The sequence below is a fragment of the Plectropomus leopardus genome, chromosome 7 (assembly GCF_026936395.1).
Source record: "Plectropomus leopardus strain MGB_pleo_1.0 chromosome 7, ASM2693639v1, whole genome shotgun sequence".
Taxonomy (NCBI): Eukaryota; Metazoa; Chordata; class Actinopteri; order Perciformes; family Serranidae; genus Plectropomus; species Plectropomus leopardus.
This window is the reverse complement of record NC_142182.1, coordinates 17398138-17421629: the sequence shown is the minus strand read 5'-3', so window position 1 is coordinate 17421629 and position 23492 is coordinate 17398138. Positions and strand designations below refer to the sequence as shown.

The window sequence follows — 23492 nt, the reverse complement described above, 5'->3', positions numbered from 1 at the left end:
TTATCATTAACCCTTTGTAACCAGTGCCGGATATGGATGCCCATTAAAATGAAATCCTTTCAGCAGTTACATGAAACGACCTGTTCAAAGCCGCCATACGTACACACTCTAGTGTCACACACACTTTGATACACACTGTGAGACTGTGCAGGCCACATTACACAACACAGTAATTAGTGACCGGAAAGGCCGAGAGAGTCAATAACTATATCCAGATGTCACAATCAGCAGTAGTGTGCATGCTGCCTGCATGTCTCTACGGACTGGAAGTGTGTGTGTAAACCACATGCAGGAAAGCAGGGTTCTACAGAAATAACTATGCTCAGTCTCTTTCTGGCCATTAACTGCAGAGCCATTACACCAGACAGGTTTGTGCTGCTGCTCTAAGGTCAGACAGCTTGCAGCCATGCATGCTCTCATATCCACACAAAAACTCATGCAGACTGATGCTGGAGCATCCATGCTCCGGGCTCAATTGGAGAGCCCATATTTCTTAAAAAAAAATGCCATTAATAAGCCCCAGGAGTATCTAAATAAATGACTAAGTTAGACATGCAACACTTAACTATCAATTTGATTCCACGTTGAGCACAGATTTGGCATGCAGCACTTCTGTTGTGTGAAGTACAAGTAAATGAGGGTTGTAATGTAGAGCGACACAATTAATGACCTGTTATTGAAAATTCAGAATGACCAAGTGGAATATCGATATCGCAGGAGCTGCAATTTTTTTGATAAGGGTAAAATGTTTCACAACATACCATCAAACATTGTGGTGCTATAGAGATGCCACCAAATCATATTCCAGACATATAAGAACATGCTTGTTTGCTACAAACCCCAGCAAAAATTACATCATCATCATTTTTAAATTTTTATTTCAGTGAAAATGAAATGCAAAAATTCACACTATAATCGTGACTCATATCGCAAGTTGCAACATTCGGTTGAAGAGTGCTGAATCAGAAGAAAATTGTGTGTCAACACTGTTTAAGCCGAGCTGGGTGATGAACGTCTCCAGAAGTATCTGCATCATGTGTTTGTATTATTGGAGGCAAACTAACACACTAAGGTGCGAGTCCTTCATGTGGCCTCAGACTGGGCCGAAGCAACAACATATACGAGTGATTCATTCATAAAGTACAAAGATTTTGACACCTATAATGTTCCTGATTTAGTTTTCTGCCTTTAGGCTTTTACAAGCAGGAAATATTGCCAATTTCCAGTGTTCAAATAAATGAAAAAAAAGTCTTTTGTTTTCTCCCCTGTATCAAAAACATAATTAACCTAACTGAAAGCTATACACAGCTCCACTTTTTTAACTTTAACTCCAGAGATGAATTTTAAAAAGGATAAGTGGGAGATTCACTGCGAACACAAACTCAAAACTGGAGTAAATTCATGAATTCATGTGTCGTTGTTTGCACCTAAGGCCGGACACAGTACTTCAGGACCTAATTATGCACTGTAGTAACTGTCTTAATCAAAAGTGACAGGGGAGGATATTAAAAGAAACCCAAACTCAGCGTTACATTTATCCTAATGTACTGTCCCTGTCAGCTTGCAGCCTAATTGGTGCTAATTCTGTTAAAAACTTGTATAACATTAGTGAGAGTGCTTGCACAGTCGGAGCTGAGAGTTAATGTGACAGCACATGACTCAGAAATATTCAGCCTCATTTGAGTTATTCAAGAAAAAATATGTTGCTATTATCCCAAAAAAGTCACAATATGCACAGAAATATTATAAAATTATAGAATACTTTCTGGCTGTTTTTGTCAGCAGTTGCAGTGCAAAGGGCTGTTTTAGCTGGTACTGTTTTACCAGGAAATGACTTTCAGAGGAATGTCGGGCATTTAGGGTGTGGTGAACATTTGAATATTATGTTAGCAAATCATACCTCCTATCAGCCAATGCAATCATTGACTATTATCTACAGGATGGCCTATTGTTTCCATGGTGACACTTAACAGAATAATTGATTCTCAGACAGAGAGTAATGGACCTGCTTTGAGTATCCTCTTTTCAGTATGCAATCTAACATGAGCATGCAGGCATATATATACAGGCATTACCGTACAGCAGGTACACATACATGAAGATAGCCCACAAATCCATAGATTTAATTTACACCACATCCATGCACAGACACAAGGAGGCATACAAATGAATGCAGAAAGAGACACTAAGTCACAAATACATGCCTCTTGGTATGAGAAATGCAATCAAACACTTAATGCACCTGCTGCATGCTGGTAGATAAGCCCTTCCTTGCTGCTTTGCAACCACAAATTTATCTGTTGTCACACACTGTGAACATCAGTTTTAAGAATCCCCTCTATATCTATATCCACACACACATGCACACACACTCTGCCTTATTCAAACTCCCTCTCTTGGTATCTAGTTAAGTTCAAAAGTAATTAAACATGTAAGACCACTGTGTTGGACGTTCTGTGCACCTTATTTCTGCCAGAATCAAACTCTCCTCTTCACAGATGGTGACCATGAGGCTCTCACATGCATGAATGTGCAGATATCCGCACACCTTTGACTGTGTGAACATACTGCTGGTAGCAGAGAGGAAAGTTAAACGTCATGCAACAGCTTCCTGAACTTTAACTTTAAACAAATTAATGCTCAATATCGACGTACTGGGCTGCTGTTTTAAGTTTAATTTTATTTATACATTGACTCAATAATTTAAACTTGTGTTTATCAAATCAAACTAGCAATGACTTCAATTATTCAATGAACTCATTTCATTGTTGGAACAGTCAGACGAATCTCACATCTTCTATCGGGTTGTGAGGAGATTTGGCAAACGGCATAAACCTCTTATCTTCAGACACATTTTTGCCTTTAATTAGAAATGGTATGGGCAGTGGGTATTTGCTAGACATGGATTAAAACTATATTCACTGTGATCCTTGTTGAATTTCTGAATTCATTTAGTCAGATGGCCCTTCAGCAAATTAACAGAAGCACATTAAACCAAAAAAAAGTCCAACAAATCATGTTAAATGAGTCTCTCTCATTGTGCATTGGACCAAGCTTGAGGGACATTAAAGCTGTTATCGCTTTCTCTCTCTCTTCTATGGTTTAATCACTGTGTTTTGGACGACTACCCCTTTCAGTCAAACATTGATTCAGCTCTGTTTGTAGGTTACTGCGCAGATATTGGCTTTATTAATGTGAAGGAGTTAATACAGTTGGGTGATTATTTGAGTAGATTTTATATATCAAATCTCACATTGTGCCCTCAATCAAATTAGTTTAAATTAAAAAGTAAAAGGTCAAAAAAGAAACAAAACAGCAACACCAAGTACAAAGCTGCATTATTACTCCTTGGCCACTTGGGAGTGATGGAACAAGCTGTGAACACAACATTGAACTATTATCACCAAAGAACAGTTAGTAAGGGGAAACATGTCCGTAACAATTGCCTAATAACAGATGTACAAAGCAAAATTATCATGTGTCTGGATTAGTGTTTCTAGGCACCTGGTGAACATAAATCCAATATTTACTCTACTTTTAGCAGCTGCCCCACTATGCCCATCAGCTAGTCACTAACTTTACTGTTACTTCTAGTTGCTGATGGCAAGGTTGTATTTCCTAGGATAGAAAAGGCATGACCTGCCCCACTCACCCTCTGAAGGCTAGTGCTTGTTGACTTTGGTGGTTGGGTTGGTTACGTTTAAGCATGTGGAGTGAGATTTGGTAAAGGTAAAAACATGAGGGTAGGCCAATCTGAGGCAGAGTAGGGTGGATCATGCCTTTGCCATCCTTGGAAAAACAACTTTGCGACACATGTAGCATTATGTGGATTCAGCTTGCCCCTCCATCCCCCCCAAAAACGCTTGACACAGGAATAACCAGAACCACCAACAACCAGAACAACAAGCTGAAAGATGCTAAAAATGCTCCTTGACATAACAAAAATAATTTGTTCAATTGTTAAAAATGTTGAAATTAAAACCTCAAAGGACAGCAGCTCAGTCTGTCTATGGAAGATTTTCAAGACTTTCCTTTTGGATTTACTTTTTCTTCCTGTATGGCTCTGCTGATTTGAAAGCACATCAACTTTTTCAGACATCCAACTTGTCAAAACCACTAAACTTTTCCAATATTTTTTGGCAGTGTCAGCAGTGTTTGAATGAAAGGAAACATTCAGTCGATTTTGGGTTAAAGGATTCCAATTTCATTGATTCAGTTGGCTTTTAAACCTCACCTCGCTGCACTGCAAATGGTTATTTTTCATTTTTTGGTACCCCACTTTCAAGCGTGAAACAACATAATATATGTGCATATATTTTCTTCTGTCCTTTCCTTCCTTATGCCTCACTGCCTTCCTCCCACTCATCACAAACACACACGCACACTGCCCACCTCACACTTTTCTCTACCTTCTTTCCACTGCAGCTGGCATTTCCCCCTCCCCTCACCAACTCTGCTGCATCTCTACCACATCCACCTCCACCTTACCCCCACTGTCCATCTCTTTCTTCTCTCTTTGGCCTGAGAACAAGGGAGGGGGGGCTCTCTCCCTCCTCTCACACACACGCACACACCATTAATCAAACCCACGTCACTTAAAGTGCATGCACGCTCACCAGCACACACACATACACACATTTGGCATGCACACACTTTATTTGAGCCCTTGCTGTTTTCATTGACTCCCCTCCTCCTCCCAGTGCACCATGCACATTATGAAGGTCAATTATGAATGATGGGTATTGTCTCCACACACACACACGCACGCACGCACGCACGCACGCACGCACGCACGCACACACACACACACACACACACACACACACACACACACACACACACACACACAGAGGAACAAAAGCTACAAAGATGCAGCAAACAAGGTACAGGAGCTGAATCTCCATCTCTACAGCAGCAGGGCACATCTGTCATGAGGGCAGAAGAGGAAACGGATCGGCATCTGCCCCTGCATCATAGGAACACACCCACTTTGGATTGGGTCCCACAATCAGCAACACACACACACACACACACACACACACACACACACACAAACACACACACACACTATACCACCCCCGCTGTCAATCTGCCCCTGGAAAAAAACAACAACCTGCCAAAATCAATGTTGACTGTGCAGAGCCAATCCTGAGCGGCGCTCAAAGATGGATAACGCTAGACACCAAATATCCAGACACCAAATTGATTAAACTATTATAACCATCTCAGCATAGAAGAAAACGCTTGGTTACGTTCATTATCCACCTTATCTTTCTCATCTTTCCTCGCAGTAAACACACAGAATAAATCCCACGATAATCCATGCTGAATTAACTATAAGAGTTGAGAGCGATCACTGAGAGCGGTTCATTATTTTCATGTCTTGGAGTGCATCAGTGGCAGTACATGTGTGTGTGTGAGTGCAAAGTACACACATGAAGGATTTTAAAAAGATAAAGGGTTGCATTGTTTTGCTCCCTTTTTTTTAGATGCCAGTTCATCAAGTCAAGTGCCATTGCAATCATGTGAATTATGACAGTAATGATTACTGATTTACTTTTCTTGGTCAATACCGTGCATTGCTAAAATACTGTACACACTGCGTGAATAAACTGTATATGAACTCAAGAATGCTACCTCCTCCATATACTCACCTTTATACTCTGGCTGCTGCAGCGAATATTCAGTGTAGATTTTACACATCACATCCTAGCTAACAAGACTGACTGCATTCCCCTTTTCATCATTTATCACAGAAAGCTGGGCTGATCAGCTGCTCAGTTCTGACAGGCAACACGCAACGTGGGAGAATTAATTTCAGCGAGTCATACATCTGTACTGTGCTGGCACTGGCTTTAAATGCTAATGAATACAGTTAGCTTGAAAGCGCTGATTACTGTGGGTAGCGCTATTTGCACAATCACACTTGGTAAAACAAGTGCACTATTGACCCGAAAATATGTGTAACCTGGTATCATATACCTTTTGTATAGCATTATTGAACCCATCTTCCTGTACTGTGCCACCTGCTATTTTACCATGTTCAACATCACCAATAGAAACAAGCTCTCTAAAAATCACCAAGGAATCTTTTGAAATAATTGGCCTTTCCTCAAATCTCATATGGTTCTCATAACTATCTACTGTTCAAACATATATATATATATATATGTTGATGAAGATTCTCAGTAATCCAGGTCATGGTAGACATAAGTGCAGTTTCATTGGAAACTGGAGTCCATTTGCCAAAGAAAACAGCACTTATGGGCATCATAAATAAATAAATAAATAAATAAGTAAATAAAAAGAACAATTACATGTAACACTCGTGTGCGCTCTGATCAGGCAGGACCAGCAAATGAATCCAATTTTAATGTGTTCTAGAGCCAATAATTTACTGTACTTCAAAATAAAGTTGTTATTTATTTTTTTTACAAATTCACTTGCGGCCCATTTAGAATGGACCCACAAATGACTTTTGGACCGCGACCCACCAGTTGGGAACCACTAATCTAAAGAATGTGGAGGCCTTTAAAACTTGTGTATCCACTGAGTATGTCTCATTGGAATGAACAGGCTGCCATCTTGGGATGCTGTGTCCAGATCTCACAATATATCCACTGCTGACAGTCCACACATTGGGTTAATTTCTGATTACTCAGCTCAGTAGGAAATGAATGAGCTTTGTAACTTGTGTTTGCTTGCAGAGATTCACAATACTGATATAATGCAATTGTCCTCTCACTGTGAGTGTTTGAGGCACCACATTGTAGACGCTTTTCATTTTTATGTTAGTCTGGACTGTGTCATCTCTAATTGGATGTATATGAGAGTGCCCACACAAAGAGGAGGCATTTTGCCTGTTGACATGTTAGAGAATATAAATACATGCATGAGCAGATGTCCTAAGTGTTGCTTAGCAGCAAATACATTTCTCAAGGTGTCTTGTCATCCATCAGTAAAACAATCTGAGCATGATGTCAGGACTCAGGCACTCAGGAGGAATGCTGATCAATGTAGAGAGAGAGAGAAAGCGAGAAGCTTGAGGGGAAAAAAGAAGAAAATAACAACAAAGGAAAACAGATGATGGAAGAAAGAAAGAAAAGATTGTTTTCCTGGGGGCACCTACTGTAGAAGGGATGACAACCACACAGCGAGACTCAGCAAGTGGAAACAAACAAGGATACTAAATTTAGCTCATCATCAACTGCAGCTGACTACCTGACTTTCTAGTTTTGCCTCCAGACTCAGACATCCACACATCTGTCCTATCAAATGAGAATATATTGTGCTGTCAAGGCTCTGAAAATCTGAAGCTTGAGCTCCAGAGCCCACACAAGGAAGTCAGAGGGGAAATTAATAAGTAACCACACTAAGAACAACCAGTCAAGTCTCTAAAGGCTAAAGTGTTCATAACACAATCAAAATATTGTGGATGTACAAACATGCACATTTGAACTAGAAATGAGGCTAAAATAAAAGGTCCTGAGCATAGACTGCATATAAAGATGGACGACATGACAGCACCCCGAAAGTGTAGCCAAACTATTTAGCTTACCTGCTGGTAGCTGGCTGCAGTGTAAAGATCACATGTCAAATAAAACTTTCCACACAATGATTTCTATTATTTTAGGTAGTTCGTGTGTTGTTTATTCTATAAAGTTTGGTTACAACAGACAGGGGTCTGGTGCCGTGATTGACAGGTTGCGTTCAATGCTCATGATTGGTTGGCTGGATGCATAGGCAGGAACTTGATAATGTAGAGAACGCTACTGCAGACTGTGGCATCTTAAAATCCAGTCATTGGTCCTGAGAGAGGTGCTGAAGAAAAGTTAAATAGTTTATATCCTTGGCTGCATGGATGTTTCTAACACATTTCTGCATATCAAAAATGTATTTTTTTTTGCATATTACAAAGTTTGTGTAAAGTGCAAGGGAGCACTAATTAATTTGAAGTGTTGCAAGCATGCACGTGTAATACTTAAAAAGTAATTCTTCCTGTAAATGCTGCAGAAATAGTTTTTAGTCTTTAAAAACAAATTCTGTGAGGACCATGAATATCCAAAACAAAAATCAGACCAAAGTATTTCAAAATACCTTGTCGTAGTGGTCCATGAGAAATTGTTTTTACATTAAAACAAGAGGAAGACAAAAAGTCAGGAGGTCAACAAAAGCATTTGGTATCTGTCTCTGGAGATTATGAATGTCAGTATTAAATGAAATAACAGATTGGACAGTCGTAAGATACTTGTCTGGGCTACATTGTTCAACAAGCAGATGGACTGAATGACATGGGCATCTTCTGGCTCTGCAACAAGCAAGGAAAAAAATGTAAAATATTTCGAATACATTGTGTATTGATAAGGATCCCTTTAACTGTTTTTTAAAAGAATTCTGACCAAGACATGACACTTTAAGGTTCAAACTTTCCGACGGACAGACTATTTAATAGTTTTCAACACTACCTCAATAACATCTTTGGCATCTGTGCACTGTAATTTTTTTAATTATTTATTAGCTGACATTTACATCACACCAACATAGCGATAAATCTGTGATAAACTAATACTGACTGATATTGGTATAGCTCTAATTATATTTCTATTTTGTCAAAATCACCTTATTACTGCTAAAGGGAACTTTAAACTTCCCAATATGGATGACAATTCATCTTAAAGCAACACAGTTTACCACAAAAGGAAAATTCCATCACAATGTGCTATTGGAACTACCGTTTTAATGCTTATTTAAAAATACTATACTACTATATATACTATATAATACTAAAAGTGGGGCGCCCATTGGCTCACCGGGTAAAGCAGGCACCCCAAGTTCAGAAGCTATGTCCTTGCTGCAGCGGCTATGGTTTCAACTCCAAATTGCGGCCCTTTTCTGCATGTTATCTCCTCTTTCTCCCCCTTTCACACTTAGCTGTCCTTTAAAAAAATATATACACTGATCCACACATATGAGCGAATATGTGCTGATTCTAATAAATTGTGTTACTAGTGCTTGTGACACCCTCTCCCACATTGAAACAATGAGCGTGGTGAAAGGACCCGGTCCTGCTGGTGTTCCCAGCCTTTTCCTTCCTGCCAGTGCGAATGAAAGCCGACTGCATCCCAGTGTTTCCTCCCCTCTGCTGTTAAATAAGGGTGACTCACCCTGACTCACGAACCATGCACACCATCCTAAGAAAGGTGCACAGTTGAGGGGTTGCATTGCTACAACACACACATACTCACACTGTCATTGCCCCTATATGCTGCATTTAAACACACACAACACAGACGCAGTTGGGTAACAGGCCATCAGGGACGTTGCCAAAGGGCTAGAGTGGTTGGAAGAGGGTCTTAAAGGGGGAAACAGTTCCCAGGCCTCTGAGAACAAAACTGTCTTTTTTTTCCAGCCTGGTGGATTTAAATGCCCCCTCACACAGCAACAGGCCAGTCCACATGGAAACCAATGCTGTTGCTCTGTGAATCAACTCTCTCCAAGTGATGTTCACTGGAACGAATGCATTTACCAAACACTCACATTGGCAAACTGCTGACTGCTAACAGAACCTGATCTAAAAGAAATATACTTCAGTGGGGAGAAACCTTTTCAGATAATTTGATCTCGTTTTGTGCTGCCCTAGCAATTGTGGTCAAAGGGAACAGCAACGCATCAGCAGAGTGGAAAATAAATGGTCTACATGGGAGAGCAGCCAGATGATAACATTAGAAAATGGAGAAAATAGAGATTAGCTAAATGCCAGTCAAACATGGATAACACAGCAGCAGGGATTAAACAAGTCAGTGGAATGTTTTATGGTAATGAGAGGTGAGTCACAGATGATGTTTGTGAAGGGATGGGTAGGAAACCATTTCCCCACTTATTAAGAAGACTTTTACATTTTAACACCACATTAAACCGAGTGTAAAACAAAATATGGAGTCTCCAAATCTTACCATAACAGCAGAGCAGACACATCTTTGTGTTTTTACCTTTCCGCCTCCAAAACCAGTACTTGCGCCGTCGTTTCATTGTCAGTCCAGTGTCTTTTATTTTGAAAAAAGGACCCAAGATCTCCTTCTATCATAGATTCAACCAATGACAGTGTTCATCCACACAGTGTTGTCCAGCCCGTAAGGATCACCTACCCGAGGCAACGTGTCTCAGACAGGATCTCCAGTAACCAGCAACCATCCAGTCCATGTTGCATCCGAGCCGGTGGACTAAACGCAATAAAAGCAATAGATTGAGAAAGTGAGGTGAATAAAAAGAGTTTCACTTCCTATGTGAAATTGGTGGCCTAACATACACCTCTGTTTAATAATTTCTCCCCTTCCTTCCTCTGAGTGGCCAAAGAGGCAGAGGAGATCCCCTGACAGGTCGTTACGCTCAGACCTCCTACTGCTGAAGAGCAGAAAGACAGCACCGTCACCCAGCTGCTCACACCTTCACATCTTTCAGTCCTCTGGCAGACGGGATGTCCTTAATTTCGCAAAGGTGAAGAAAAAGGTTGGGTTACACAACTGCCCGACATCTTCTCTGTAAAGTTACTTCCTCAAAGTCTTTCTTAGTCCCTCGGGGCAGGTCCGAATTCTTCTTTTCTGAGCTCAGATTGAGCTTGTACATACAGTAGCTTTATGGAAAAAGCCCCACAGGCTAACAATGCCAGTCAGGAGAAGAGAAGGAAACGACACACTGTAGTCAGGAAACCCTAGCTGGCGCGTGGATGGAAAAATGGTACGTCAGATATTTAGGCTCTTAGTTAACTTATCATATCAGGATTCAAACTGAGTCTGCTCAGACTCAAATCCAGCTCATAAGGTTTGGAGGTAAACTGAAAACTGACAGTAAATTAGTAAATTACAGATTACATTTGAAAACCATGTGGCCTTGGCTCATGTGTGACACCTAAAGGAAGTGTCGGCTGACTTTTGTTTTTAACCCACCTTTTTTGTTCTGGAGTAATTTTACACATTTCTATACAAACAATCTAAAAGTAGCTCATTGTTAGTTTCCTCTCTCCACCTCATTGTTTTCCAGCAGGCAGCTGTGAGAAATGTCCCCATCTTCACAGAATCACAGGACTAGTGTGTGTTACAGAGTGTGTTACAGTGACTAATACTGGTCTGCTAAATTTCTGTGTTTTTTTTTTAATATCCCAGTGAGCCGAAATAAAATAACTAAAAAAAGCAAAAATAATCTGCTTTCAAATGGAAGGATCTCTTGGTTTTATTAAGACAATCAAACAAAACTGTGAACTCTCTCTTAATTGATTTGGGAGCAACAGCACAGTATCACACTAGATATATTTTATGTGGATGGTTGCTTTGTTGCAAAAGGAATACATGACTGCATGTGTTCTTATCACACACTGAGCATGAAGGTCCACCTGCTGGTCGGCTGGTGAAACATTTCTGAGCATTTACCTCCACCTACTGGAACATCTGCAAACTGGAGTCCCTCAAACTTGATCCTGAATACCATGTTTGTGTCAGTGTGTGTGTGTGTGTGTGTGTGTGTGTGTGTGTGTGTGTGTGTGTGTGTGTGTGTGTGTGTGTGTGTGTGTGTGTGTGTGTGTGTGTAACCGCTGAGGGATATTACCATAGACTGTACAGTCTAAGGATATTACACATACGCACACATGTAGTAGCCGTTTCCTGCTGATTGCAGCCCACACCTACTGTGATCATTAACTGAGTAAACTAACACCCACCTCCAAACACAATCATGCCAGTCTAAGACGTCTCTGCCAGACAGAGTGAGTAAACACTGGGAAAATGTTCACATACGGAAATGATTTAATCCCGCGTTCCTTAGTATAATAAAAGTTATGTATTTAGATGGATATCCACGTAGGTGTGGTGCTTTTTATGGCTTTCTGCTTTGTACGCCTGAAAATACAAAAATGCTTTGAGCTACGGACCACTCAATTTGCAATAACCTCACATATGACAAGAATAATATACACCAGTCACTTTGCATGAAACAGTTGCTCCAAAACATCATCAGACCTTTGAACATCAACACATAACACAATAGCAGATAAAGTCATAATGTTCAAGTGATGAAGATCAATACTTTGATAACTTCTCTTGAAGCCTATTTAAAGCCTCCTTTATGAGAAGGCTTCCTCCTCACAGTCTCATGTCTGGATCATGTGCAACGAAAAAAGAGGGGACAGGACATTGTGGGAAAACATAGCTAACAGCAGGAGCTATGAAAACAAATGAATGCCAAAAAAGCTTAAAAAAACAATTAGTACGGAAATGTTATTCCTGAGGCTACTTTAAGACTAAATAAAATCATATAAACCTGAATGCAACGTTGAATTAAAGCTTTAGCTGCAAATCAACAGCATTCTTAAGTAAGATTTAGGTGTTTCAGACACAGCCAGCAGCTTGAAATGTAGCGTACTGTTTCAGTTTTTTAAAATTGTTATTTTCTATTGTTCTTTCACCAGCAAAACAGATCCAAAAATACAAACAGCATTAGAAAAGCTCTTCATGGGCAATGATAGATTGTTGTATGATTATATGTTAAATTATCTTTGTCTTTTTGCTTTTCCTATAGCTACCCATATTGACTCTAAAGCTCAACCTCAAAACAGAATGACTGAAATGTCATAAGATCTAATAGTAATTTAAACTGTCTGTTTTAAATCGTAAATGTATTTAAATGCACACTAATTGAGTTCAGTGTATTAAACTGTAAAGACGACTTAGACACATTATCACCTAAAGCTGTTAAGTGAACATGTTGGTAAAAATCTGCCTATTTTCACATCCATGAGACACAGCAAAATGAACATTTATTTGGAGGTGTGGCTTTACAGCTGCTAAATGCTCCACAAGGCTTGGGCTGTATCCTAGGTATTACGCCATACCGTGAGTTTTAGAAATCCTGAAGGTATGATTTTCAATACCATAAAAAATAAATATGCTTCCCTTTCTATAATACCTAAACAGAGATTTTGTATTGAGAGTGGTTTGATTGATTGCTTGCAAGTGGTTGGGATAATGTGACAGGACTATTAAAAAAGAAAAATGCCTCTGCCTTTGTTTGAAAATGTTGCCACGTATAATCTTTATTTTGAGATGCCTTCTTTAAACTACAAAAGTAGTTTATTAGCTACATGATTGTATTTAAAACATCATCTCTGTTCAGCCCACTGACGTGTCGGTATCCGCCATGGCAAGTGTCATCAGGTCCAGTCCTCCAGCAAGAAGGGTGCTTATTTCTTATGTATTCATTATTCTTTGGGCTATTACTTTAGTATTTAAGACCAACAAGACTTGTAAGCTAATTATACATTCGAAACCCTGCAGTGTAGACAATGATTACATACTACAATGACTTATAACCAGTAGCACAGCTTAAGCACTTTTTTTACACAATACTGTCATAAAACATCAGGAAGGTGTTAAAGAAAAGATACCCCCCAAGCCTGTGCTCCATATGTTCACCAGCTAGTTGCTAACTCTGTCTGTCTGCCGTCATAATGCTGGGCAGGTGGCTGTCAGGTCACAATTCCCCGTGGTTTCATCAAGCAACATCATTTTTTTAAAATCCAAATGTTAATATTGGCTGAAGTTCCTGTTCTTCTGGAAACAGTAAAAACCTTCCTTATACTCTCAGCATGGTTTTTATTCTAAGATGAACCTTCTGTTCTGTTCATCTGTTATTTATGAGACTGTAAGTCTAGTAGAAAACCATCAAGCAATTGAAAAATACTTTCCAAATAACCTTTTTACACATGAAGTGGTGCTTCTCCATGCCCACATCTCTGGTAGTTTATACTGATGTGGTACAGCAATGCACGGCGTATGAAAAGAAATCATCTTTGAGCCATCATAAACTGAGCTGCACAGGGGAACCACTATTGCTTGAAGTGAGTTAAAGCCAGCGGAGGACAGTGAGACAGTTCAGCTCAGGATGAATGGGCACCAGTGCAGCTAAACAATACCAGAAGCAGTAGGCTAGCAGGCCACACAGCATCTGATTCATACAGTCCCACTGCTTCTATGTTAGCGGACAGAAAACAAACAGACTCATTGTTGGAGACTGATACAGCTGTCCTCGCAGTAACACCAGCTCAAAGCTACATGCCCCTGAGCTATTTGTGCTGTAAACACAAAATACATTTCACTCCACGTGTGAGTAATAATAAGATACGTGGGCAAACTTGACTTCACACACGAGGGAGATGGAAACAAATAGCGATTATTTGAAGTGTGTGATAGTATTCAAAGATAGTGTAGTGTTGAGATTTATAGTGCACAACTCTGAGCTGTTAGGATATAATAATACTGATGATAATAATACTGGTTTGCAGGTTACATTGAGAGATGACTGAGCTGAAACAGATGTAATGACTAGCTGCTCCCTAACCATTTGTCCAAGAATAATGGATCTAAATATATGTGAAAAGAAATCTTCTCCTCATTAGCATACATAGGATGGCCTAAAAGTCTTATTATATACCACTCCAGTAAATCTTCAAAAACAGACCCAGATTTAAGAAGCCAAAACAACAGAGCCCAACAGATCTTTTTAAGTGTAACACTACTTCTGTAATATCCGTGGTCCAAGGCATGCAGGCTCAGCCAGGCACAATAAAAAACTGGATCATTAAGAGTCGTACCGAACCAAGTTAAGCAGAATAAATGTCCTGAACCAAGTTAAGTGGAATAAATCTAATTCTGGCAGGGGAAATCAGTGCTTTCACTTCCAAATATCAACCAAAGTTCATGTTAAGGTTAGTTTAATAACCACAAAAACAGCACAAAAGATGTTTACAATGGCTGAGTAATAAGAGTGGGACTACCATTTCGAATAAGGAGCAAAAAAAATGGGATGACAGGGGAAAAGGTTTCTGGAGCGGTGAAATAAGGTAGAGGCTGCCCATTTATGATAGAAAATGCAAAAAGCCTTTCCAAAAGCAATAAATAATCACAGTAACTGGCAGTCAGTGAGTACTGAACATAAACCTTAGCCCTTGGATTCAGCCCTGCATACTTTCTTATTATCTATTAGCCAGATCAGATGTCTTCAAATCAGTACTCACTATAATGTGCAGTATATTACCAGCTGGTAACACTGTGCAGTAGCGGGGGCAGATGCTGATCATTACAATCTACATTTAAACTAGATTCCAGTATTGCTAAAACAGTGATTCACTGACAGATAATATCTCTGGGTGTTCCAGTATCTATCTCACGTCCTGGCATAGAGCTGAGACGTGTGACTGAGGCTGACTGCCTTGTGAGCTGGGGCCACCTTGCCTGATCTTAACTGTGGCACCATCAACCAACCACAGGGCAAAGTTCACATTAAACTTCAAGGAAAGTACAGTGTTCTTGGCTGCATGTTAGCACAAGCACTCTGCAGTGCTGCAAGATAAGACACAGCCCAACTAAGCCAGCGCCTCCTGTTTCAGTCGGTCATGCCCAGACAGCACATACTGCAGGATTGCTGACATGTATTTGGATCCCAGTTTTCCGAGAAATATAGACTGCTTAATCATACTGTAGCCTGGGCAAACTTTCAGTTAAAGCTGCCAGGATGCAGAGATCCATCTGGAAGTCTTCATAGAGACAGATCCACTATCAGACTTTAAAACTGAGACACAGAAATGCACAGGGAGCTGTCAGAGAAACCGTTCCTGAGAGTTGCATCCTGAGCAGACAAAGTTCTAGGACTTCCTGTGAAGTGCAGTACTCCAGAATGAAAAAAAAACATGCCCTCCAGCATTTAGATGGTTACACAACAAGCTGGAGCTTGCCTCAGAGAAACATTCATACCTGCTGAGCCGCCACTAAGTCAGAGGTGGTGTGTAAACAAGGGCTACAATGTAGGTGTGTTACAGTCTGGCCATTCCGTGCTTTCCCAACCCGACTGACAAAACACATGGTGGCTAATACAAGACCTGTCATATCCAAAACAATGAGTCACCTGCAAACCAGTTTAAGACTATATAACCTGTAGCAATCCTTCCGATTTTTACCCATGCCTAAAACAGCAGAAGAGTGCACGAGGGATTTTCCAAAGTGGCAGCAAACTTTGTCAAGATAAGCCAAACTTTAACGTTTTGATGAAGAAAAATCAGTAATTTAGAAATGACAACATAAGAAGCAAGCGTATGGACTCGCTTTAAATCATCTACAGCACTTTTGGGTTAGTAAAGTTCTGTTTTCGTGAATAACGTGGTGTCCCAGCAGACCTTCAGCACTCACCTGTTTCCTCTGGCTCCACAGTGTCCACACTGTGTTGTTTCCTGCGGAAAGCGACTCTGCTGAAGCCCTCCATTTTCCTGTGAGAAACCGACCGCTCCAGCATCGAGATACTAAAGTGAAACGTTTCCAAAGTGATCAGAAATAACAACGCGGTCTACACCTTGCAGCACACTCGGTACCGCGTCCAGCTGCGCCGAGGTTGCAGCCCACATGCGCCTGCGCGAGTCAATAAGTAACAACAAACATGTGTATCATGTGTAGGTTGAAATGACATCATCCACTTTACTCTGAGTGATGTCACCTTGATGGGGATGCTTCCCAAACCCCGCCCGTCACCCCCTTAGTACGTACTGATGGGGCAGACCTCCTTATTATTAGGCTACACCCACACAATGTCCACAGTGTTAGCCATCTTGCCTTACCCACGTGTGCGCGCTCACACACACACACACACACACACACACACACTATCTCTCTCTCTCTCTCTCACACACACACACACCACACACAAAGAAGCCAATTTTGGAGCATAACAATTATACCTTGAAAACAAAGTATGGTATAACACTGTTATACCATTGTTACACCAATTGTTATGATCAATATCCAATCTTTCTCTCTTAAAAAAGACAAACTATTATAAGTGAATGCATGGATACAGAGAGGTAATTTCTGTCTAGCTGGTTATAATCATGAAACAGAGAAAGAGACACAAACACAAAATCACATACAAATCCAAGGACAGGTCTTTTATTTACTTGTGAAACCAGTTAAACACTGTTTTAAATGGAGGAGAAACCGTTAAACCCACTGTAGTGGCATACAGCTATTGTTCTTTTTAAACGTTTTTTTTTCTCCTTTCTTCTGATTAGTCCCTCTCCATCCACTGCTATTTTGTGCAAACAAACCAAGAGAGTTAGGTCACCAATGAGCCTGCATGGGTTCAAAAGTTACATTTGGACCACAAATATTTCCATCACTCTGTAGTTGCAAAAGTAACAATCTACACCGTTAACAAAGACCAACAGATGTACACACACGGAGAACAGAAAGAGTTCACTCATTCATCACGGATGCAATAGCTTTTGTCTGTCATTACAACACTATACTGGCTATGTAGTTTCAGTTTATCTGTTTCATATCCATATGGCAAAATATGAATTCGGTGCACTGAGGAGAGCGTTAACATTAAAGACGTTATGAGGGTATAAAGACGGCAAGATGGGACTTCAATTATGCAACAAACGTCACACATATCCATCTCAATCAGACTCAGCCTCATTTCTCTGTGATCAAAACAGTGTTTCAAAAAGACACAATATCTTGATTGTTGTCTTGCCTTTCTTGTCAGCCTGCTGGTTAATTCACGGTGACAGAAATTGTTGAAAGATTAAGTATATCTTAATCAGATTCATCTAAACCATCACTACTGTATTGCTATAATGCATAATTGTGCTTGGACAGTATTGCATACTGTTTGGAGGAAGCATGTAAGGACAGCTAAATATGGAGATGTTACAATGACAAGTGTAGTCTGGGATAATGTCATTGTTGGATGAATGAAGGGTGACAATCGCAGTTTTTTGGAGTTTTGATCAATGCAGTAAAAGAGCTCACAGATAATACTTCGAAGAGAGAATACAATGCCAACATGACAGTGATGGTAAATCCAGAAGAGGCACACCTTTAGGGAATCCTCTGCTCTTAACTAATGTTAAAAAGATGGAGGTCAGTTCACTCCACGGTCACTTAAACCTGTGCAATTTAAAAAAGGCAAAAAACTCAGGCCAACAGCCCTAGTCCTCATCTCAAACACTCAGTCTCTCGTCTATCCCAGTCTCTGAGGAGATCTGAGCTACCTAACAGACACAACCATGTCACTAGAGTCTGCTGTAAAAATAAATACAAATAATAGGAGGTATAAAATAGTCTTTATGCACATGATTTGCAAAAAAACTTGGTATAAAAAACACAAGCATCCCCAGAAAGACTAGTGACGTTAGAAAGGTAGTTGAAATCCACCACAAGAAATAGTTTCCTTGTAATAAAGTGATTATCTTCATTAGTGTATTTGCAACCCCACTGTACTCTAACACTCCTATGGAAAAATGGCATAATTATGTTTTGATTATTATACTGACAAAATGTAACATTTTTATGTTGTATAGGATGGTCAGGCAAGTTTTAAACCTGTTTCACTTGACCAGAAAGAACTTTTGCCATTCTGGTTTTGGTTGGTTTTACTTTGTTCAGGAGAACAGGATCGGCCTGTATAGTAGTCAATGTGCTAAAATGTCTGTTATCACTGAAGTCTTCACCGCAGCAGTAAAACACGTCTTGTTTTCCATACTGAATAATGACCAACAAACACAGAAAAAAAAACATTCCAGTAATAAATATCTCTTGTCACAAATCAATATGTAAATAAATAATCAATAGCATAAATAAATTATAAATAAATACTAATATGATTTAAGTGAAAAGATCCCCATGATTTGTCACTCATATTACGCTCAGTTCAGTCCTTGCCGGGACAAGATGTCACTTCAAGATAAGAGGAGAGCATCCTGCTCTTCTTCTGCGACCCAGGTAACCAGATGGCCTGCCGAGGGCAGGACCGTGTCACAGAGTCGGTAAGCACCAGGTGGGGTTGCCAGGTTGGGGAGAGTTAAACTGAGAGAACTCCCGTCCAGAGTGTCTCTGTCTCTGTGTGACTCCTACCAGGCCGAGGCCAGGGCCTGGGCTGGAGCAGTGACGTTAGGAGCCGGGGGGTTGGGGTTGCTGGGCCAGACAATTACGAGGGTCGCAGGGGGAGAGAAGGCTACTGCCACTGGACAGGACTGCACGGTGGTCATGGAGGTCTGCCAAAAATTTAGGACTGTAAGAATGCAGAGAGACAGGAGAAGAGAAAGAGAAGAAAAGAGTTAACAAGATTGGCCTAAGAAGAAGGCTAAGAAGAGGGGAACAGTTGTTGGAAGAATGAGGTTACACCAAATCAGCAAACAAAAATGCAGCGTGAGACGAGGGCGAAAGACTGACAAAAATTATCAAAAGTGACAAAAGTTCAGCTTTTTGGGAAATGCACTTTTTCGCTTTCTTGCAAAAGGATGACATTAATACACTGATATCACTCTAATGTTTGTACACTAAATATAAAGCTGCAAGCAGCCAGTTAGCTTAGTATAAGACTGGAAACGGGGAAACTGCTAGCTCTGCTTCCTCAAATGGTAACAAAACCTGATCACACTTTTCCACTTTGGGTTTCACAGACTACTCAGAATAGATGTAATGTGATCATTTGTGAACTTTTGACGTTTTGGTAGCTGGATTTTGCACAGAGAAAGGTATGCTATTTACCCCTAGTTTCCAATCTTTGTGTGATGCTACCTGACTGCTAGCACAGCTTCATATTTTGGGTGGTGGTATCAATCCTCTAAGACAGCGTTTTAACATATTTCCTTCAACTTCAACTATCAGGGTTCCCACACATTTTTGCAAAAAAAAAAAAAAAACTTTCCCATAACGTTTCCTCAATATTTTACCCTATTACCATGACTGCATTTGTGTATTTTAAAAGGGGAAGGACTTAAAACATATACTTTTCAGCCATTTGTGAATAAGCAAACTGCTGGTGCTTGCTATCTTTAATAGCAAATAAGTAATTCCTGCCAATAATGAGCATCATTTACCAAAAGACCAGACTGACAAAAACGTACTTTAAAAAACATCAAGGCCATGCCCCTTTTTGGCAAATAAATAACCAAAGATCCAATCAACTGTCACACAGCACAGCAACACATTTTGCGTAATGTTTCACATGTTTTGGGATGTTTATGAACATGGTTAAAGTAATAACCCAAACAATATATATCCAAAAAAAATCCAAAAACTTTCTATCAATTGTATAACCTGGCCTGGAATACAGCTTTAACTAATTTCATAATTTGTTCAGTACAGTCATTACCACGGGAACCCTGAATTATTCCTTTAAAACCACCCCAAGGACAGAACTGTTCATACCATAATTCAAGACTGTATTTGGTGTGAACATCTAGAACAAAACAGGATTATTGGAGTGTTGTCAAACCAGCACTTAAACCCAACATGTCCTCAGATCGTCAACAGTTTCATAGTTGCTTTTTATAAATGTCAAAAATCATTGACAAAAATAAAGACAGGCAACTTGTTGCTCAGTTTAATGGTAAACTCAAACATTACTGGTAACAGTAATAGACCTTCCTCACAGTGACGGTCTTGACTTGTCAAACAGACTCGTAGCTAATGATGCTAATTATGTCTACTCGTTAGGTGGCATGGCTTTGTGTCAGTGGTTCCCAACTGGAGCGCCTGAAATGACCACAAGTGACTCGTGAATGTATCAAGTTTGTGAAAAAAAACCTCAAACTCAACTTCAAGTTACCCTTGAACTTTGCAACTAAAGTTCATCTTTCACATCATGTTTCTTAAATTATGAAAGAGAGAATTGGTAAAAGCACTTATATAATAGTGTCATGCAAAATTTTACATGCAAGTGAAAAACAACAACTCTCTCAATCAATTATTTTTTTTTGCAAAATAGCCTTAGGGTAGTGTTCATTACTAGGTACTTGTAAAGGCATGCAGGACTATTTATCTATCAGACACAGGTGTGCAACCAAAAAAAGACGTGTGCATCAAATAGAATGTGATAGACAGATAGACAGATAGATAGATAGATAGATAGATAGATAGATAGATAGATGGATGGATAGAAAGACAGCTACATAGATAGATGGATAGATAGACAGATGTGAATGAGCCTACTACTAGCAGGTTCTACAGCTTGTTACCTGCGGGCTAGGGAGGCTCTCCCTCGCCTTAGTTGTGGGGAGAGTGACGGTACTGAGGCAGCAGGCTGCTGACAATCTACAAGAAACTGATAAATTAGACAGATATACAGAGTGGTGACACTCAGGGTTAGACAAAAGGACAGAGAAATTACGGAGGACAGGACAGGGGAAGACCTTGTCAGAGACGATGAGACTACTACTGGTTTACTGCAACGATAGATCTGATTTTTATACTGAAGCACCAGTCTGATCTGGTTTACATAGAGTTTTTCTCATCACACTTCTTTAACAAGATGTTATTTCACAATTTACGGGATAATCATTCTCATTTTGTTTCTCTCAGATAAGAAATGTGAGTCTCCTGCTGTGGTAATAGTGTTTCAGTATGTGAATCAATGGGAAAAGCCTGAGAAAAAAGAGAGCAAGAAGGGAAATATGAGCAAGGAAAGAAATAAGAAAATACTCATAACCTGAGTTAATGTCAAACATGCTTGCATAGTGTGAATGCAACTAAACCAGTCTCATCTGATCACACCGACAGGACCAGTCTTGGCACAGCTGGTCAATCAGCACAGAAGGTGGACAACACAAAGACACGCAGACATGGACATAGTCACACACGCTTGAAAATCCATTTTTATATTGATTTGTACAACACAGAAAGACAGACAAGGTGGGGCTTTTGCTGAAAAATCCATTCCTGCTCAACTCCAGAACACCTGATGCTCAATTCTATTCATAAACTCCCACTTTTAAGTTTGGGAATATGATGTCTTATTTAAGCTTTATAATTGTCTGAGGTAGAATAAGGAAGAGACAGAGAGGTCAAACAGCATTTGACAGGAAAGAGAATGGAAATGTTTTCGCATGCTGCCATCTGGTGGAAAAAATGGGAATACTGTGGGAGATTTGTCAAGACCTTTGCCATCTATGAAGGAAGAAATTGATTTAGTTTAAACCTGTTTGTTTTTCCTTTGATACTAAATGTTAGTTAATTGTAAAAGTGAATAAAGGGACAATACAACAGGAGGCTAAGGCACAGAGAGGAGGCCTGACTGGTTTCCATACTACATAACCACACTTTAAGCCTGTCAAATGCTTTTCGACAGAACTTTAGATGTGACAAAATAAGGCATGCAAGGATGAACTGTAGGGAATGTTGTTTTACAACACATAATTATAACCTATAATAGTTGTATTGAATAAATTAAATATGCAAAATAAATTTCTAACATGTAATTTCTAGATTTTCCACAGGGAGGTGCTATGAGTCACTGTGTGCTGAGGCAGAGGCTGCAGCCATTATTTGCTTTGAAACATCCCCAGTTCTTCATAAAGTAAGTGACACATAATGCCACAATTTATGGTAGCAGCTATGCTGAAAAAGTCACCTGGTATATTTGTAAGGGTGTTCATTAGAAAAATATGCAGTCCAACCTTAAATGACAAAAAGGTTGTTCAGTGTGTTCAGTGTAGTATTGAGGATGGAGCAAGCTGTCAGGGGCTCCTTCTTCCTGAGTGCTGCTGCATGTTCGAACCATAAACATGTGAAACCAGTTTTTCCTCCTCTCTGTTTCCCACCTCTTCCAGTGGCATCTGGTAACTGTGCATATAGTATTGATGCTGGGTAAGTGGATGAAGATAAATTATTGCTTCCGCCGAAGGTGAGGAGATACTGAGGCAGCACTAGTTTTTTGAGATGAGGACACTCGACCTATGTCTTGTCTTGAATAAACGAGTCGTCTGAACTCTAAAGTTAGCTGCTCAGGGTCTACCGTGATTGGAGACAAATGAGGGAAACTGATGTTAGGTTGAAGAGTTGAAGCTGAGGTCTGGGTTGTTTCAGAAAGTGTGTGCGATGCCCACGCAGACATGGACGGACAGGCGGTTAGTTCTACAGAGGAAGGATTAGTCAGGGTCAGGGAGGTGTTCAGTGTGTGGGCTGTGATAATGGAGGAGCTGTGGAGCCTGGTAGGACTAGAGGGAGCTGTGAAGGCGCCTCTGCCACTTACTTTGGGCGGGCTGCTTTTTATCTTGGGCACTTTAGCGCCGCGGCCACGGTGAGTCTGCTCGTGGTCAAACTCCAGATCCTCCAGCCGTTGGGTCAGGGCCAGCTTCTGCTGGATGGCCATACGAAGGAGGGAGTTCAACGTCTTTTTCTCATCCTCTGCTGCTGCCAGCTGCCTCTGCATCTCATCCAGCTGTGTAACGTACTCATCACATCTACAGAGAGAGAGAGAGATAAAGAGGGAAGAAACAAAGATTTAGAGGGATATTTCTATAACACATGCAAATTCTGTGTTTAGATTTAACAGATTTAAAGGGATAGCTCAGATTTTTTTGAAGTCAGGTTGTATGAGGTACTTATCCAAAATCAGTGTGTTACATACAGTAGATGTCACTTGGCTGGGCCTGTTTGGAGAAACAGGCTGAA

The 23492-nt window shown here is 40.2% G+C and overlaps 2 protein-coding genes across 7 annotated transcripts in view; both read right to left on the bottom strand.

Annotated features, from left to right (window-relative positions):
* The window catches only part of fgd4a (FYVE, RhoGEF and PH domain containing 4a), a 98880-nt gene extending 82434 nt beyond the window's left edge, over positions 1-16446 (bottom strand). The window contains exon 1 of one of the 2 annotated variants that reach the window (XM_088080096.1): positions 16230-16446. In XM_088080096.1, the coding sequence (XP_087936222.1) occupies positions 16230-16332 (103 nt within the window). In that variant the 5' untranslated portion in view covers positions 16333-16446. Of the gene's footprint in view, positions 1-9953; positions 10585-16229 lie in introns of those variants that run through there. The other variant, XM_088080098.1, reaches the window with a different exon arrangement.
* A 517-nt stretch (positions 16447-16963) lies between these two features.
* Positions 16964-23492, bottom strand: part of bicd1a (BICD cargo adaptor 1a) — a 39687-nt gene continuing 33158 nt past the window's right edge. For 2 of the 5 annotated variants that reach the window (XM_088080091.1, XM_042496193.2), the window contains exons 8-10: positions 23071-23281; positions 21059-21144; positions 16964-19107 (exon numbers count right to left, since the gene is read on the bottom strand). In XM_088080091.1, the coding sequence (XP_087936217.1) occupies positions 18987-19107; positions 21059-21144; positions 23071-23281 (418 nt within the window). In that variant the 3' untranslated portion in view covers positions 16964-18986. The other 3 variants (XM_088080092.1, XM_088080093.1, XM_088080090.1) reach the window with 3 other exon arrangements.